This window comes from Amblyomma americanum, chromosome 8, assembly GCF_052857255.1.
Source record: "Amblyomma americanum isolate KBUSLIRL-KWMA chromosome 8, ASM5285725v1, whole genome shotgun sequence".
NCBI classification, from domain to species: Eukaryota; Metazoa; Arthropoda; class Arachnida; order Ixodida; family Ixodidae; genus Amblyomma; species Amblyomma americanum.
The window spans coordinates 22,129,576-22,147,984 of NC_135504.1; the positions used below are offsets into that span (position 1 = coordinate 22,129,576).

Sequence of the window (18,409 nt, forward strand, 5' to 3'; positions counted from 1 at the left end):
GCAAGACACGTGGCCAGTAGAGTGCGCAGAATACGCAACACGCATGCAGCTCTCACTTTGCTCACATGTCACGAGGAGCGCGAGTGTGCCGCTCAGCTGCAGGACAGAGTGCAGGCTCCTTCGCACCGTACACTGGCTTCAACTACTATGAGCGGTGGCATAGCACGTAGGCACCAGGGGGAGACGGAAAGCTTCGCTAAAGTTTGTTTAGGTTTGGTTTTGTGTTTTCCCTTTGGTCTGGCGTGTTCTCCTTCGGTTTGGCATTGTGTTCTCATTCCATTCAGGCATCAAGGACACTGGTGACGTGCCAGCAACGGGAGCTAAAAGCATTTCCCACTTAAAATAATGAGCCAGCGGTGTTACTTAAATGCTCCAAAGCACCGTCTCTGAGAAAAAATCAACTCATCTTCAGAGTGCTGTCGTCCCTGACCGTGGCTTTTAATTTGCAGTGGCCAGAAGATAAGTGCCAGCAACTGCTAACAAGTTAGTAGGCATTCTTCTCGGGCCAGTAGAAAATATTCGTAAATTGTGTTTCAAGACGATCACAACTTCCGAATTGGCGCTGTTTTGGTTTTCGGCTTTTGTGGAGTTTATGCCCCAAAGCGACTCGGGCTATGAGTGATGCCGTAGTGGCAGGGCACTGGATAATTCCGACCACCTGGGGTACTTCCATGTGCACCGACTCGGCACAGTACAGGAGGATCTAGCATTCTGCCATGACCGAAATGCGACCACTGGGACTGGGGTCGAACGCGAGTCTTTCGGGTGAGCAGCCGTGCACCGTAACCACCGAGCCACTGCGACAGGTCTCATGCTTTCTTTTTGAAACCAATCTTTAACTTGCTTCCCTTCGTTCACATGTGTGTCTACTCTGAGCATGGACCACTTCCCATTCGTGTAGCTACTCTTTTGTTCCTGTCAGGATTAAGGCTTATTTTTAGAATCTGAAAATTCGCAAACCGGGACCAAAGAAACTTTTAACGAAAGAATCTTTTTTCTTCCGTCTTACCAAGCTTTTGGAAATCGCTGGTCACGTCTGGCTCGCCCAAGTCGATGAGGGGTGCTGCCTCCACGGCAGATGAACTCTGCAATGTCAAAAGCGCATCTATGGGTGGCTATTCATACTGACACCAAACGGTAACAATACAGTAGAATCGCAGTGATACGAACCCGGTTGATATGAATTTCGCGATGATACGAATTCGCGACATTCCCCGGCCAGTGTGCATTGTATATGATGTGTGAAATTTCGGATGTTCCGAACTCTCTCCCTCGCCTCTACGGATGATACGATTGCGCAAGGCGCGACAACACCCTGGAGCACTAAGCGCTGCCCACACATCACCGACGTCGCAATTGCCCATCGCGCGGTACACACGATGCCCAGTGCGGGGGTGCACGGCCCGCACATCACCAAAGTCGCTATTGCTAATCGTGCGGTATGCACTGCAGATAGTGAGCGGTGATGCGCGGCCCGAACAATCGCCAAAGTCGCAATCGGTAATCGCGCGGTACGCCCCACGAGTAGTGAGCTGTGGCCGCACAGCAGTGAATTAACCTCATCAGCCGTAAACAAATCTGTGTGAATGCATTTTTCATGCTTCTGCATACGAATTTTGTTCGTTTGGATGATACATAATTTCGGATGAAATTAATTTTTTCGCGACCCCGTGACGTTCGTACCACTGAGACTCTACTGTAATAATAATAATTCCAACCCTGGACAGTCGAGATGAACTAGAAAGAGAATCTTGATGCTCAGGCTATTTTGGATCAACAAAAATTTAAACAGCTTTTTTTTTTTCCACCTCATACACACATGAAAAGCAATACATCTATAAAACATTTACTAGTTTGAGAGCAACGCCAGCAGCTACCCCAGGGGGTTGAGTGTGTCCCCTCACCTCACTCTGTGTGTTGTTGGCGGCAGCGGTGGCAGGGGCGTCCTTGACCTGGCCCGTGACAATGGCTGTCCTCCGCTTCTCAAAGCGCTCATAGCGCAGAAACAGGTTGTTCATGTCGTCGTTGATCCGCAGCAGTTCACCTGACATTCATCAGGGCGCGACAGACAAAGAGGAAACTGTATAAAACAGCACTGAGCAAAACAAAAGCAGCTCACACACCGTGACTACCAACTAATGATTACAAAGACAAGAGCAGGGCAAGAGACAAGCGTCACATCATGGATACACTACAGTTGCATCACAACAATAAAACTGCACAAGCCTGTGACCATCCACACCATGTGGAATCTCAATAACAATTTACACCTTTCGACAACCTTTTAGTCCGTAATATGCCACTGCACCCTTAGTAATGATAGAGAAAGCCTACCGTAAAAACCGGACTATAGGTCGGACCGGAATATAGGACGACCCCCTAACTAACCAATTCTAAAAATGAAAAAGATCTTTTTTCAATGGGAAAAGTACCGAAAGACATCCTTACTTTGAAACAAATGCGACTCGAGAGGTTGGACAATGGTGACAGTATTTAATTTCATTTAAATGCTGCTTGTATGTACACCCGGCAAATTTTTTAACAATATCGCGCACCAATCAGCCCGCGTGTTTGTTTCTGGCACAGGCAAGTACGGCGCCGTAGAGCAAAGCCCTCCTCTTCATGAATCGCCGCAACCAGGATGGTGAGTCTTTGAATTGCGCCCTCGTGAGTCTAGAGGCACGCGTGATCTCTGCCGCTTTCACGCGGATGCATTCGGCAGTCACAGGCAGCGATCTTGCTCGCAGCGCAACGTTTCCTTCCTATTCTCGATACACTACGGTCTGCCCACGAAATGTTTTCTTCTGGTTGCTGCAAGTTGTAATACGCAGCTTCTGCCTCCGCCAGTACTGAATGCTCTTTTCAGATACTCCAAATTCGCGCTGTACCGCCAGGTTCCCGTGAGCTTCCTCGTACTCAATCGTGTTTTTCTTGAAGGCGACGGTAAATTGCCGTTAGCTTCCGCTTTGCATCTACTAAAACGCAAAATGGCAGCACTGCTGCTGATGGCGATGGTGATGGAGGCTGTTGACTTCAGCCACCCATTGTTGCAAGACTTCCGTATTTTTTCCGCCAATGACCGGTATATAAGACAGGGGTCGACTTTTCACCATGGTTTTTTGAAAAAAAGTTCGACCTATATTCCGGTTTTTACGGTATTTTCGTTGATTCCTTAGCCCTCCACCATGAAAGGTTGGTGCAGTGAAAGCTCCTTAATTTGAGCTTCATTAAAGGGACACTGAGGAGAAATTGAAGTTGGCTTGTATCGATAGAATACCAGCTCCTGATTACAAAAACGCCACTCTTCCTGAAAAAAAAGCTCTTGTAATGTAGAAAATAGCAAGAACCAAAATACAGGTATCGCCGCCACAGGCCAATCTCGCAAGTAAAAGCGTGATGACTTTCTAGGACAAGAGGCGCCACCATGGAGGAATTTTCTTTACTTCATGGACGTCACGAATCTCTGATGCTTGCAGGAAGGTTGCACACCGCACGGCTAGCCGGCAGAAATCACGGAGTCTGCGCTTACGTCACGATTCACGTCACTCCATTCTGTGACGTCATAAGAGTTGCCGTGGCGTCATAAGAGTTTCCTGAGTTTGAATCAGAGGGACGGGAAAAACTTTTTCAACTTCGAATCCAAATTTCTTTGAAATAAATGCATCTTTCACACCCAGACAAGCGGCAACAAAACCATGAAATGCCGAACTATCAGATTTTGCTAACAAAAAAAATTGATAGAGTTCTCCTCAGTGTCCCTTTAAGTCAAATTCCTGAACAACTTGGACTGAGCGACTGGGTTTCTCTACGCTCCATTGGAGTCTGCATAAACCGTACCCCGTCAATTCAAACATGAATTAGTTCCACCACCCATATTAAAACTAAGCACCTCTGCGGCCCAGGTAAGGTGGCCAACCTAGACATGCAGCCAATCGAGCAACACACCGCCATCTTTTCGAAGGAGAGGTGGAGAGGGTAAAAACGGTGCGCTAGGCAAGAGAGGACAGAGGAACTGGGAGTTCTCTCTGTGTTAGCGGCGGCATGCAGTGGCAAGAGATTTGTGCTCGACTTTTACTAGTGATTACTATCTCAATGGCTGGCTTCAGTAACTTGCTGCGGTACTTTTCGTTGTTGAGCAAAGGATAATGCAACCAGTGCCGTGATTCAGCAGATCACTGCGTTGTAACGTCACTGTCTCTTTGAGTCTGAAACCACGATCATGCACAGTGCGTCCTTGTCTCGGTTTTCCTTTGCCCTCTGGGCCCTTTGCGGCACGGTCCGTGCGACAGGTTGCAGCGGTCAAGTTAAGCCCAGGCGGGTGTGCCACAATGTAGTGATTTAGTATCTCGTCCTTCTGCGGTAGCCAAAACATACCAAAAGAAGACTGAAACTGTGCATGAAGTCGACTGCCAGATTTATTGGAACGGGATATCGCCAAAAAGCACACTCATTGGTTTAGTGGTTTGCGACTCTGGGTCAGAAGGCTGGAAAATCGGGCGACATGCGGCTGCCCTGCTGACGTTCGCTTTATGACCGTTGTAAAACCTCTATGACTCACAAATTGACATTTGAGAATATTGCGAGGTTGAACAACCGTTACGGTCAAAAAGCGACAATTGCCAGGACTCTTACATGGTGCTCGATTTCCCAGCCTTCTGACCATACTCTCAGGTGACTGCTTACCCTTTGCAATTCCGGTTGCAATCCTAACTCAACGGTCTGATGGTTTGGCTGCCATCTGCATTCTGGACTGCCTTCTGATCACTTGATCCTTATTACTTCTGTTACGTCAGCCGCATTACTACTTTCTAGTAGTGACAGAGACGCTTCCCACATAAAAGGTTGTTCACCTGTGACCTCCTCGTTGGCCACCTTGTTGATGAGCTCCACCACCCTTGTCTGCATGGCGTGACAGGTCTTCTGCAGCTCCTGCAAGAGGGGAGCACAGGTCGGTCAAGACAGGCCTATGCAAGAGGCAAACTACCAGGCATTCAAGCTTAAACAGTCCAACTTTGCGGTGTCGAAATTGCACAAAGGTGACATGTAGTCCTGTAAGCTGACACTCTACTGATCAATGCTTGTGGTACATATCATCACGGCCAAAGGACACAGCACATGAATGATGCATGAGAAATGAGAATGGATAGAGAGGCAGATTTTGGTTCACTGGAATTTGACATCTTGAAAGCGAGGACTAATCGCGCCACCTTTACACCTCTACCAATTAGAATCTCGCCTTTGTGCAGTCCTCATATCAGGATATTTGTGTTCCATTTACCCAACAGCATTCAAACCCGGGAAAGGAAAAAGGAATTCATCGAGCTTTTAAGCTGTAGCTTTTTAATTAAGGACAGCACCAAAGGGGTATTTGGTAATTCTTACGCTGCATGCAGTACAAAACCTGCATACAGACGCGAAAGAGCTTGTGGAAGTTTCCGTCAGTAAAATGGCAGCCTCTTTGAGATACCTCACAGGCATTCTATAAACGCCCAGCATTCATACAGCTGCCAGTAGCTGAACCTGCAAGGACACCTGTAAGACAGGCATTGCTGTTCAAAACAGTGTATTCTGAGCCCATATAAGGGCACATAGTAAGTGAATTTGAATGAAGCTCCCATAGCAACTCATGTATTCTACTGAGCCTACCCTCTGCGCACACTTCATTTTGTTATGAGAGCTGCCATTATTAATGGGGGCTACATTATCCTCATCTTCTTACGGGCCTAACTACCGATGGTGTAATATAATCGGCAACACAGGACACTAGAAAAGCTGAGATTATTTACTTTTTTTTATCATCTAAGAATTCTTCTTCAAGGCCCACCTGAACAACACAGTATTCCAGTGAGGCTACACATGACATCAGAAAAGCAACAAGGTTGGCCTCGTGAATGCGCTGCATTCAGCACACAGCTCAGAGAGAGAGTGGGCAATAGTGAAGAGAGCACCGTGCGCCCACCTGCAGCAGCTCCCACTCGCTGTGCTGCTCTTGTCCGGGCACCAGCTCGGTGAGCATCTCGCCAAAGACGGTCATGTTGCGTTGCACAATGTCCAGCTCCCGGCGCAGCTTGCTCAGCTGCTCAGGTGTCAGCCCCACAGGACTCGGGGGCAGGGCCCCAGACTCCACCTCGCTTTGCGCGATCGGGCGGCCACCGTGCGCCACGTACGGGTTCACGCGCGGCAGGGTGGAGGGTGGCGGTGCTGTTAGTGGAATGCTCTGCGAGGAGGAGGGCACATCCAAGGATAACTTCTACCAGCAGGCAAATACAGCCAATTCACTCCGAGGTGGACCATCTACGATTTGCACTCTGAAACATGCCATGATTATGATTCCAGGTAGTGAAACTTGTCATTTAAATCTCGAAGTGAATGTGGGAAACCTGATTAAATGCAAGTTTGCAAAGTTAAGGCGAGCTTGTTCATTCCACTGGACGACCACCTCGCTTTGGGCAGCATCAAAAATGTGGCGCATTCTTTCACCAATTATTATATTCCACAGGATTGTGCACGTGACATATGCAAAAAACAGACTGCTGCAAAACTGCAGCACCCTACATAGTTCAGCTATAGTTTGAAAAAAAACCTGCTGAATGTTGTATTTTCTCTTATTCTTTGTTTCTTTTGTGACACTTGATACACCACTAATATGTGCTACACCGTAGTTGTCCTGTCCTACCTCCCATTTGCCCTTGACGTACCACAAAATTTGACAGCCTTTTGTTATTACCATCAAACCAGTGGGCAGTCTCTACTTTTAGGAAAACAAAAAGAGATTCAACCAGAGTATGAAATGCTTTTAATCCAGAGCTATAACATGAAACATTAAGATCACTATAATCGAAGCTCCAGCTTAACTGCAACCACTTGGTGCTCTCTATTGTGCACTGCAGTCCCGCCACGCATAATTCTAGCCTTCTGCCATTATCTAAATGCCGCCACACAGTCTGGCATCAGCACCACACTTAGGAGGAACACACATTAGGTGTACATGCCTTTGTAATGAATGCCCAGAGCAAGCTGCAAACAGACTATTTGCTTATTTATTTTACCCTCAATATATAAACACACATCTAAAAGCAGAGGGCAATAAGTTCCAACTAACAAGAAAAAAATTGGAAAGGACACTTACGTCCTTTAAGGGTATGATGCAATAGTGTAGTGGGTTAGGTTTTCAGTTCTGAGCAGTTTGCCACATTTGAACGCTTTTCATTTTTTTCTTCAATTGTTTCAATTAATCATTTCATCAATTACACACTCTAAATTGTATTAGTTAGCACCATAAAGCATTGGGTTCTCATTCTGAGCATTCTGACACCTCTGAACCTGCCCTTTTCCATTTTTTCCCCATTTTGTTAATTAAGTAATTACAATGCTCTAATTAACTCATCATCACCTATTACACACCAATCAATCATCAATCACTAGAAAAACAAATTACAATGATACAATTTCTTTTACGCGATGCCCAATTATTTCCGGCACGCTGTGCGGACTATGCCTAGTGGCTTTTCGACCGAACGAGCCATATACGTCATCGCGTAAAATGGTTATTTACCAAACCACAACTAACCACACGTGCACTCCCCGCCGCACAACAAACGGTCATCTGCCGGGAGCGGCTGCAGCCAACGTTAGCACCACAAGGCTCACCCTCTGTGGTGTGTAGATGGGTGCCATGCTGTCCAGGTCAGTCATGGGGAACTCGACACCCTTGTTCTTGAGGTCCGTGTACACCTGGACAACACCCTGCATGTCTGGGTGGGTGCGGAACGCATCCGCCCAGCTCTGAAAAAAGAAGACAATAACCCCTGGTGACCAAACTGCCTTGTCAGAATGCTTTGCCGCAAGTCACCCAAATTTAGGCAGCCTTCAAAACACGTCAAGATGGAGTCACCTCCAGCACTCACTCAGGTTCACAGTGCGCGACAGCAACAGCCAGCTGCTGCCTCCTCTGAATTACATGGCTAGCCGTGCTGGCTGGCAAGATGCACGTGTATGCATACTCTTTCAGAGGGAGATTTATCCGCTAAGCAATGGCAGCCTTGCAAACAAACACAGCTTAGAAAACTATCTTTAACACCCTTCCTTTCTATGTGGAGAAGAAAACGAGCAAGCCAATCCAATGATGTGAAAGGAAAGCCCGGCTTAGAGCTTTATTGCACGCTGTCTCATGTGAGGCTGACAATGTTTAACTCTGAAAAGGCCAGGATAACTCTCCAGGCCGCACCTTTGGCTGCAGCTATTTTATTTAACACACAACACAATGGCCTGCTTTATCAGTATTAAACCTTCCAAGTGAAAGCTGCTCCAAGTGGTCTTCCTTTTCAAGTTAGACCATGAGGTACCTTAAGCCTGAGACAATATTAATTCACCTTCTTCACTTGAAGTGCACAACCACTGATGTTCCATGGAGTCACCGCAGTCAGAACGATTCACATAAGTGTTTCAGAGCCCCTTCAATGCACATTCCAGATGGAAAGAATGTCCATCTCATCAGGATTCTAAGATTAAAGACAAAACAACAAGTTTCTGATTCTGCTCTGTCAATGGCACAGAACCACAAGTAGACTGGATTGAGTTTTGCACCCTCACTCTCCGCACAACTTAAGCAGTGCCATCCAGTGGCAAAGAAAAGGCAGATTATTAGGATGGTGCATAAAGCTATTAAACCCAAGGAGTTTTAACAGCTGTTATGGCAAGAATGGATAATCTCTACATTTCAGGATACGGGAAGAGGGCGGTTCAAACCTTCTTTCTTCAGCTTGCTTTCATTTCTTCCAGCATTTTTATGTTCAAAATTAACCACATGAAAATTATTAACGATCTCTCCCTGAGTGTGTGTTACCTTCAGACCAGATGAGGAAAGGATTCGGAGTTAAAATCTGCGCTTAGAAAGCTGTGAGGTAAGCCGCGAGGAGCAACCGAAAGTTGTGGTTTTGTGCCATTGGTAGCACTTCAACGGCAGAGAGAGAGACAGGAAAGGAAAGGGCACCTGAATGAGGCTGAGCACCTTCTCCTGGACGGCCGTGGGCGGGTCGTTCTTGGGCCCAATCATCTTGACCAGGTCCTGGATGAAGTCCTTCTGGGACACGAGCAGGTGGAACCGCCGGCCACAGTTCTTCACACATGTCTCCAGCACCTGCGAGGAAGAGGCACACCAAGGGGAGAGGAGGAAGTGTCAGCTGCTACAACAGCGTGGTCCCACAGCCCTGCACCGCACTGTCTCTCATAGCAAGCAGCGTAGCTCTGAAGCATATTATACTTCCTTAAAATACAGAATTGAAAAAAAGGAGAAAAGAATCTGGAGGAAATGTAAAGCAAAATGAAAAGGAAGAAGTCCAAAGAAAAATAAATCTGAAAAAAAAAAGTAAGGGGGAAGGGAATCTGAAAATCAAGACTATGAATTCCAATTCCTTGCTCTTATTCAGGCACCAGTGATGCACTGCAAGTTTATATGCAGTGCCATACACATGTCCCATTCAACAGGACCCAACGCAACTGGCTGGAAGTAAATGTGGCAACCCAGTGCCAATGGAACTCCCATGCCTCATGAATAGGCATTCAGCGCACACCTAATGAAAGGAAGCGCGGAGTCAGAAGGGCAAAGCAAACAAATAAGCACAGGGCAATAAATTATGAGCACAGGAAATGCATACCGAAAGGGAGCCTCGATGTCTATAGCGCAGTCATTAATGCCAATCAGCAACATGGAGGGTCACACAGCATCTGAATGCAGAGATCGTAAAAGCCGACACCAGCTGCGGCAACGGGGAACACACATACGAGGGGGGAACAGTGTGCTCACAGCACAGAGGCAGGAAACATGTGGTTCACAATGTCCAAGCTTGATTCGGAAGTGTTTAGCTCCTAGCTAACTGTAATCATTCAGTTATTACTGCCTTCCTCAGTAGTAACTAGGCTGTTAAGGGCTGCTTAGGTGGGCAGGCATTAGCAACATAAAGAATGCACATTACGAAACAACTTATTCTTTAACACTTATTTAAATTTGACTGGTATTGGCAAACCTTTGTAAATTCTCGTACTTAAAAGTGCAGAGTGAAGAACTTTTGCATCCAGTGTGGGTGTGTGTATCTGATACCAGTTCTGACCCCTCCTTTTGAGGCTTAGGCAAACCTAGACTCGTCTTGATCCTTCCCTACTGTTCAATATTCTTCTCAGCCCAAGTCCATCATAGTTGCCGAATGAATGAATGAATGAATGAATGAATGAATGAATGAATGAATGAATGAATGAATGAATGACTAAAAAAACAATTAAATAATGTTTCATGCACATTGTGATGTACAAGTAACAAATCACAAATTATACACTGCGTTTTGAAGACAAACAGCTTTTATGCTCTGGTTGCAACCTGCTAGCTGCTGAAACTGAGATTCTGTGATACTTTGATTATGCTTCTGCTGTTCTGCTTGGATATGTAACATGATCTGCAGTATGAAATAAATAAACCTCCCCCAACCCACACGGTCAAAGATGTCGCTTCACTTGGCGATTACATCAAACAGTGTCTGTTTGCAGCAAGCTTCCAAAATACAAATGCTGGCTCGATGTCTCCCTGGTATATTACAAGCCACTTAAAGCTCAAAGATGCAGCCCCAAAGCAGCAGTAAATTTCGAAACACTGAGTAAAAGCGCTACGAAAATATTCTCCCATTTAGAGTACGCACATCCCGGAAAGGCTAACATGGTCACAGAAGTATTTAACACACAGAACAGCAATACACACACACTCTTAGGATGGTTCCTGTGGCAGCCACCCTCCAGATGCACATTCCTAGCCCTCGCCATACCCTCCTCTTTCCACAGTAACCATCCTCCTCTTCCTACCAGGGTGGTTCCCGTGGCAACCATCATCTGGTTCTGCCTTCTTATGCTCTTGCCAAACCGTCCTTTCCTCCTTCAAAGGTAAAGATCCTCTGGTTGAAGTTTCCTCCACTCTCGCGATGCCCTCCTCCTTTTATATGACAACCACCCTCTGAATAGTCCCAGTGATAACCACTCTCGGATCACGCATTCCCCCGTTCTCGTCATACGCTCCTCCTTCCACGGTAATCACCCTCCGAGGAATGGCTCACATGACGACCACCCACTGGTTACGCTGACTACTACGACTATTATTACTACAACACCAACGCGAAACCCAGACACGGGCACATAACAGCTGTCACTGTGGAAAAAACAAAAGGCCCTAGTACTGATAAAATTGAAAAAAAAAAAAAAAGATCTGAACTGATACATACCCTCTGGCAAAATATTACACTCAAGCATACGAGCACCTGGTGATATGTTTTTGACATACAGCATCGTTTCTAATGCGTATTCAGCAGCTCACCACACACTGATGCCATGACCCAAACATGAGGGGCCTGTTTGCATTTCACTGTATTTAGACCCATTGCACTGCCACCTGACACCGCAATTTTGCATGTCGGTAAACAGTTAGAAGATCAATTTTTGTATAATGAGAAGAGCGTTTAAAGAGCAATAACACACTCCGAACACATACTGCAACCCTAAGTAAAAGGGGGACATTTTGCCATTCACGCAATCAGATAAGAAGCAAGTAGATAAGCAGGCTCCAAACAGCAGTAGAACAATGATTCATGGTTTCAGCATGAGCACACATCACAAAGAAGACAGATGAATGAAACAATGCAAACTGTAACCCCTCACAGCTCCATATCTTAGCTCAACATGCTGGGACAACTTGCAGCTATTTCTGCACTGCTATCTGGACCAGGCTGCAAGGTTAACTGGCATGGCAGTGCCTTTGACATTGGCTTAATAAAGTAGCTGAATGTACTGCCTGAAAATTGGTATGGGCCAATGATTTTGTTGCGCAATATGTTCAAAGCTCACAAGAAAAACGCCCTGTAGAACATTTTAAAACAATCTTGATAAAGGCTTGATAAGCGAAGTAGGTGCCAAACCCCACAGAGCCAATATCAGAGTGTTAACTAAGAAGGAACAGCATAAGACAGATGACACATGCGAGAAGAGGTGAAAAAAGCATTTCTTTGTTATCGCTTCTAAAGCATTTCGTTCTTTTCATGCAGTTTCTCTCAATCTTTCAACACAGACCAATGAGTCCAGCTTTCGATTCGACTGAGTTTACCCATAACATATCCTTTTAGCCAGCATTTTTTCAGACTGATAGTAGGACCAGTAGCACTACTAGAAGCAGAATTTAAATACAGAATGAAAAATTATTACTGGAATTGTTCGTTACTTACCACTGTCTAAAGCCTTCATCGCTAAAAGGGGTTGGTTACACTGGCCGTTCATTTAGCAAAAAGGAGGTGCTTGAATCTGCTGCGCTTGAGAATTATTCAATCTGCACCAACGCAGCACAAGAAATTGTGCAGCAACTGCGAACTAGGGAACACAGATTGCGAAAATTGCTGGGAAGACCATGGCTCAAGCGTTCTTAAGAATAAAAATGGATAAATGTTGGTTTAGAATATATGGTGAAGGAACACTGCTCACAATAAAAAAAACCACAGTGGGATGTTGTCAACTGACCAGCTGACCTTGACAACCTGTTAGCTTCTTTATTCAAGAAGCATTAAACCAGAAGCATACATCACTGTTTCCGCATTTCGAAACTATCAGAAGAAGCCAACACAAAGCAAGCCGGCTTCAATTTCACCTTCAAACAGCTAAGCACCTTAGTTCCTGCTAAGGTGTGCCACTGAGGATAGAAAGGCATCACGGTGATGTTGGTTTTCGAGTAAAGGGTCAAGGCAGGTGCCTAAGGGTACTCACGGTAAGGGTGTACATGACCACGGTGTAATTCTTGCCCGCATTCTGCAGAAGCCTCTTGCGTATCGCACGTATCGCATCTTTTGGTCTGTGGCAAGGGCAAAAACAGAGAAAAGCCTCATTCAGACTATTTCAGATTTGGTGTCATCTCGAATGCAGTGATCGTCACACGAAACGTTTTTCTGCCAGGCTGCATTCTGGGCACTAAATTAACACCTTAATGCAAAACAAACGCGCATGCAGGACACTATTAACAGCGATGCTGTTTAAGCCAGAGGTTGTTCCGTTAGTCCTGCACATGTAATTAATCCCTTTATTTTGTGCATATTTGTTTCTTCTGACTTCGATTTTTTTAAAATTTCTTTTGTTTTATATTATTTGTTGACTAGCACAAATACAAAACACACTCTAACACAATGCTTAATATTGGAATTCGTGGTACTTCAACAAAAGAAGTAAGATTAACTATGCCTCAGCAAGATTCCTCTACCGACGCAGTACTGAACAAATACCCCTGTTAAGTGCTCAAAATCAAGTGCACTTAAGGGAAGTGAGCTTCGGCCCCTCGAGTGCACTTTACGCTATGCACTGCTAAATGCAAAAGCAGAGTGTGAGTGCAGATACGAAAATGGCAGCTGCCTAAAGACAAAATTTTTTGAAATGGCAATCTGCAAGCGTAACCTTCAGGATTATGTTCGTTTAGAGCAGTAGAGAGCATAAAAATGAACATAACTTAATTTTTTGCTACGATCGCATTAATTTTGCCTTGTGGTAATAGTGTAGCAAGTCAAGACAAGTTCCTAGCACATCAAGAATCCGGACAACAAATAACACAGTGGACTACAGGATGTTTTAGTGACATGTTTTGCTGGTCACTATCAAAAAACCATTGCACAAATGACAAAAAAATGTAGCAGGTAAAATGAACTCACAGGCGCATTTTGTTATACATTCCTTTTTATGCCCAAAACATCACTGAGGCTATGTACTGTTGGCTGCAAAAGTTTGCGGGATCTGCGATGCATGGTGGAGCAAAGCAAAACTGCACTGCTGCACCATCTGCCGTAACAAAGTGCGGTGTTGAGGCAGTACTGAGTGAGCCTCAACGCCATGCTCAGTGATGGCAGATGGCGCAGCAATGCAGTTTTGCTTTGCTCTGCCACGCATCGCAGATACTGCAAACTTTTGCAGCCGACAGTACTCAGCCCTCAAAGTGGGTTCTGCGAACGCACTTCGGCGCGTGCACTTCTCTTATGCGGTTCAGGTGCACTAGAGTTCACTTTTAGCGAGTGACAGTCTTCGTAAGTGCACTTTATTTTGCGTGCTTGATAAATGAAATAATTACGGGACAGAAGTTGGCAGCGAAACTGAGGAAAAGCCAAGGGTACAAATCCCAGAAAATTACAGGCTGTATGTGGTAGCAACCCAGTCAATGCCAAATGCAAGCCAGCGGATGGCCGAGTGGCATTACCCTTCGTCAGTGTCGTTGACAATGTCGCAAATCTCCATGTTCAGTGCCCAGTTCTCAGAGGCCAGTGAAGCATCTGTAGCTTGCTCTGCAATGAACGGTCACATGTGAACATGATCATCATATATCATCATTACCACCACTAAAATCATCATCAACCTGATGATGAACCATTGATCAGCCATACAAGTGAACTTGAAGCTACTATCATGCACATTTAAGAGCTGAACCTTCACATCAATATCACCAATAGTGATGAAGCATCACTACAATGCAAGTATGAAAAGTTTTTCGCTTAACACAATTAGTGTGAAGGGTCACATGGACATAGCAAAACTTGTTTGGGCTAGTTAGTGCAAATCTGGTAAACTGAGTGGCAAAAGGATACAGGTCTAAACAAGAAGAATGGATCATTTATGTCTGCAGTATTTTACCAGACAATATACATAAGGCCCTGCTTTTTTGGGTAAAACCCAATTTTAACTGATTCTTGCACTCCGCCATATTTCTAGAAAAATCGGGTTAAACCTAATCTCTCTCTAAAAATGCACCTTCTGGACACCTTGGTTTCCCAGTTCATAAAGCTGAAGACACCGCAAGAATCCGCAAGAAAAGACATTCGCAATAAAATTTGCAGATATCTGGTGCTTACGCCAGAGAGGTGTCTTCGGTAAACTGGGGATCTTAAACCTCCTTAACGCTCGTTTTCATAAGACGGATGAATTCGAGGATAAGTTTGAAACGGGTGATACAGAAGTGAGAGGCCATAACATGCCTACAGATAAGATGTCTTATCAGAGTCAGAGCATAGAGCGCTACCCATGCTAACAACAGCCTGACCGCAGGATCTTCCATGTTTAAAACTGCCGCTGCGACGCTAAACGTTTTGGCAGTGTACAAACAAATGCAGGCCAGTCTTGCTTAGACTTGGGAGTGCTCAGCTGAGATTGGTAACGTAATGGGCAAATACTTTTTAGTGGAACTGCAATTTCCATGTCATTTATGAAATAATGAGCAAAAGTACGGCATTTTGTGTCTAGCAGAAAAACAAACCATTTTAGTAAAATGACTTGTGCTGCGAAAAATTACCAGAAAAATCCTCAAAAATGAATTTTTTATCAGAATACACCGATTTTCCCCCAAATTTGAGCTTAAAAATATTGCCCGATTTCTATGTCTCGAATTCCAGAAAAAATTAAACTTGAAAACAAAGGACCCTAAATATATAGTGACATGTCCCGCTTATGAGATGTTTCTCCCCTGTAGCCACTTTACACCTCAACTAAAATGAAATGCAGCCTTTACTCTTGTGTCAAAGTGTAAAAGGATGCAAACAACAAAAACTGGAAAATAAAATTTAGATTTAGCATTGGTTTCAAGGTAGTTTCTGCATCAAAGCAACACTGTGGGCTAGGAAGCTTCGGAAAATCAAGAGTACCTGGATGTTTTTCTTAAGAAGAATAAAAAAATCAGCTGTTTTTTTTTTCACACAACTTACTCCGCAGTTTGGCTTTTCTGTCCCTTTTACGCTGAAAAGCTTAACAGCCACATCAGAAGATTGGAGCTCAGGGCATAATGCTTTATCTGCTGCAGTCGCTAACAATGAGCGGTGACTCATGGCCACTTGTGCCATCTGCAACTGTGGTTTGAAGGTTTGAAAGATACCGGATGCTGCCTCACATCGGCCTATTACGAGTGTTCTGAAATGGAACACACTTATTTCCAGCTCAGTTTCCCTGAGAGGGACAGGTGTTTAAAGTGAGGAGTAGGTACAATTCATTTAAAAAGTGTATGCCTGTGCAGTGGCATAAGCCCACATGTTTCCCGGCCTACACAGAGAGAACGCACAAGGAATTTAATAGACCTGGGATGCCGAAAAGAGAAATGTCATCATAGACAGTAATGAATGCGACAAGTAAGTGGCAGAGATGTGCTCCCAATGTTTGCATAGCTTAGAACACTTTAAATGTAGACCTTTTTTGTTCTTTTTAAACAACTGGCAACTTCTGGTATTTGCACATGAACAAGCTGTGGTGATAATATTCAGCTGAACCAAATTTGTCAGAAATCCGGGCTAAGAGAGCTTCATTCGATATGTGTGGCATCGACCATATAAAAGAAGCATGGCAGTCACAAGAAAAAAATCACAACTTCAACACCAATATCTGCAACAAGCAATGTTGCCGTGAAGGATTACATGACAAAAAGCAGATAAATTCAACTCAATGTTGTACCAATGCTGCATCAATGTGGCCCGTCACTAATCACCTTGATAATGTCAATTCGTGCTAATCAATTACGCTAGGAAAGAAAGCCAGGCTGTCATAAAACCTGCAGCTTTCATTTTATGCCTGAACTCGAATTTTGAACATTGCGTGGTATTAGTGTATAAAACGCACGGTGCCAATGCACACACAATACCAAAGCCTGCCATGTAAGCAACTACCTCGACAACAGTGCACGCCACAACATACACAGATGTATCTTTTGATTGACAAACACATATGCGCTTTGACAAAGCGTGCAATCTCTCCAGCACCTAAACGTCAACAAGCAAACCAATTCAATGTTTTTCTTGCATGGGGAAGAAATAAATTGACACCATATCATGGTCACTCTTTCAATGTTTAATAGCAGCAACTCTCATGTTTAGACTTGCACCGCTTAAAACATGATACGTTTTCGCGAAGTCACGGTTCCTGGCCGAGTTTTACCCGTCCCGATGGCTATCTCGCCTCATTGGCGCGTCCCTCTGATTACGCCAAACTACCGGAGCCACACCCCAGGTTATTAAGCGCGCAAGTGACGATTGCCAAAGCCCGCCTACACTGCGGCCAAACTGCTGCGAGATGAGTCACATGCGACGCCGCTCATGCTAGCGCGGGCAACGCACCGCGCCGCCCAAAACGCCCGAACGCGAAACCTCCGCAGCCGACGGCTTTCAAGGAAGTCACTGCGCGGACGTCCAATGCCTGCCGACGTCGAGAGCGTAGCTCTCGCACCGGTAAGTGACCGCCCTGTCAAAGTGCTGCAGTGATGCGCGTAGTTCGGGCAAAAGAACGGAGGCACATATACTCTAAATATAGACACGTCAGACGGGCCTCTCCTGCGTACAGGTCAAACAAAAGCGCGCCGGTACAGGAACGAAACAGCCCTCGTCCTGGCTTTCAGCTCGCGAGGTGACGTTATCGTCGGCTTGGCTCTCACGTAGTGGCGCAGCACCTGCGCTGTTGTTTAGGCCGAGTCGGCTGCAGCACTTCCCGTTAAGCGAAAACAATCGGCCAGCCTGGCCGTGTTGTCGGGCGCTCGACGCTAAAAAGAATGCTCGAGCTGTGACAAGAGGCGATGAACGTCAACAAGTCGCCGATAACGCGCGTCGCGACGACATCCCCGTACTAGAACGAGAAGGTGGAAGCGGTGAAGTCAGTGGGTCGCGCGACGCCGTACCCGCGGTCTCGGACGGGTGAGCGACCGACTCATTCCGAATGCAGCGAAGGAGCTCATCATTTCCTGTCGAGACGCGCGAAAAAACGAAAGAAACACGAGCGAAGCCAAATGAGCGGAGGAGCTCTCTCCAACGCAACTCGATGGGCGGCTGAGCCCACGATATTACGTTAAACACTGCAAGCACGACCAACACGGTCTTAACTCCGATTTTCGCCTGAGAGAACGCGATCCCGCGCAACCCGAGCTCCACTGCACTTCCCTGTAGGCACTTGTTTGCGAGGAAATGGGAACCGTACGGAACACTTTCGCGAGCCCAGCTGATTTGCGTTCGGCGGAGAAGTATGAAAAAAAAGAAGTCGAACGAGGCTTACCGATCTTTTGGCCCACGGGCGTGTTGAAGGGGTTCCCCCCCAGCTGGGCCAAAAGCGCCGACATTTTCGCGAAATCCGTGGCTTGTGTCTCTCGCGTTCCGGGATGGTCGTCGCAAGAACACAACACAGGTGCTTATCGCATTAAACGAACGGCGTCCATTAGCGGTGCAGCGAAACAGTTGTCTCGTTCATCGCGTTCGATCAGTTTCGTATTCAGACGACGGCGCCGCCTGCCGCCGTTTCAACGAAAACGAAAGCAAAACATGCGCATCAAGCACGAAGATTTTGTAAAAATTACGAGAACCATAGATCCGTGCACAACGCGTTTAAATTACGTCCA

At 45.7% G+C, this 18,409-nt stretch overlaps 1 protein-coding gene across 6 annotated transcripts in view; it reads right to left on the minus strand.

Annotated features, from left to right (window-relative positions):
- The window catches only part of LOC144101086 (TOM1-like protein 2), a 57,290-nt gene that overhangs the window by 12,988 nt on the left and 25,893 nt on the right, over positions 1-18,409 (minus strand). For 3 of the 6 annotated variants that reach the window (XM_077634096.1, XM_077634095.1, XM_077634094.1), the window contains exons 1-9: positions 18,070-18,273; positions 14,255-14,339; positions 12,787-12,871; positions 8,993-9,139; positions 7,651-7,785; positions 5,960-6,217; positions 4,851-4,929; positions 1,905-2,044; positions 1,010-1,085 (exon numbers count right to left, since the gene is read on the minus strand). In XM_077634096.1, the coding sequence (XP_077490222.1) occupies positions 1,010-1,085; positions 1,905-2,044; positions 4,851-4,929; positions 5,960-6,217; positions 7,651-7,785; positions 8,993-9,139; positions 12,787-12,871; positions 14,255-14,339; positions 18,070-18,133 (1,069 nt within the window). In that variant the 5' untranslated portion in view covers positions 18,134-18,273. Of the gene's footprint in view, positions 1-1,009; positions 1,086-1,904; positions 2,045-4,850; positions 4,930-5,959; positions 6,218-7,650; positions 7,786-8,992; positions 9,140-12,786; positions 12,872-14,254; positions 14,340-18,069; positions 18,274-18,409 lie in introns of those variants that run through there. The other 3 variants (XM_077634099.1, XM_077634098.1, XM_077634097.1) reach the window with 1 other exon arrangement.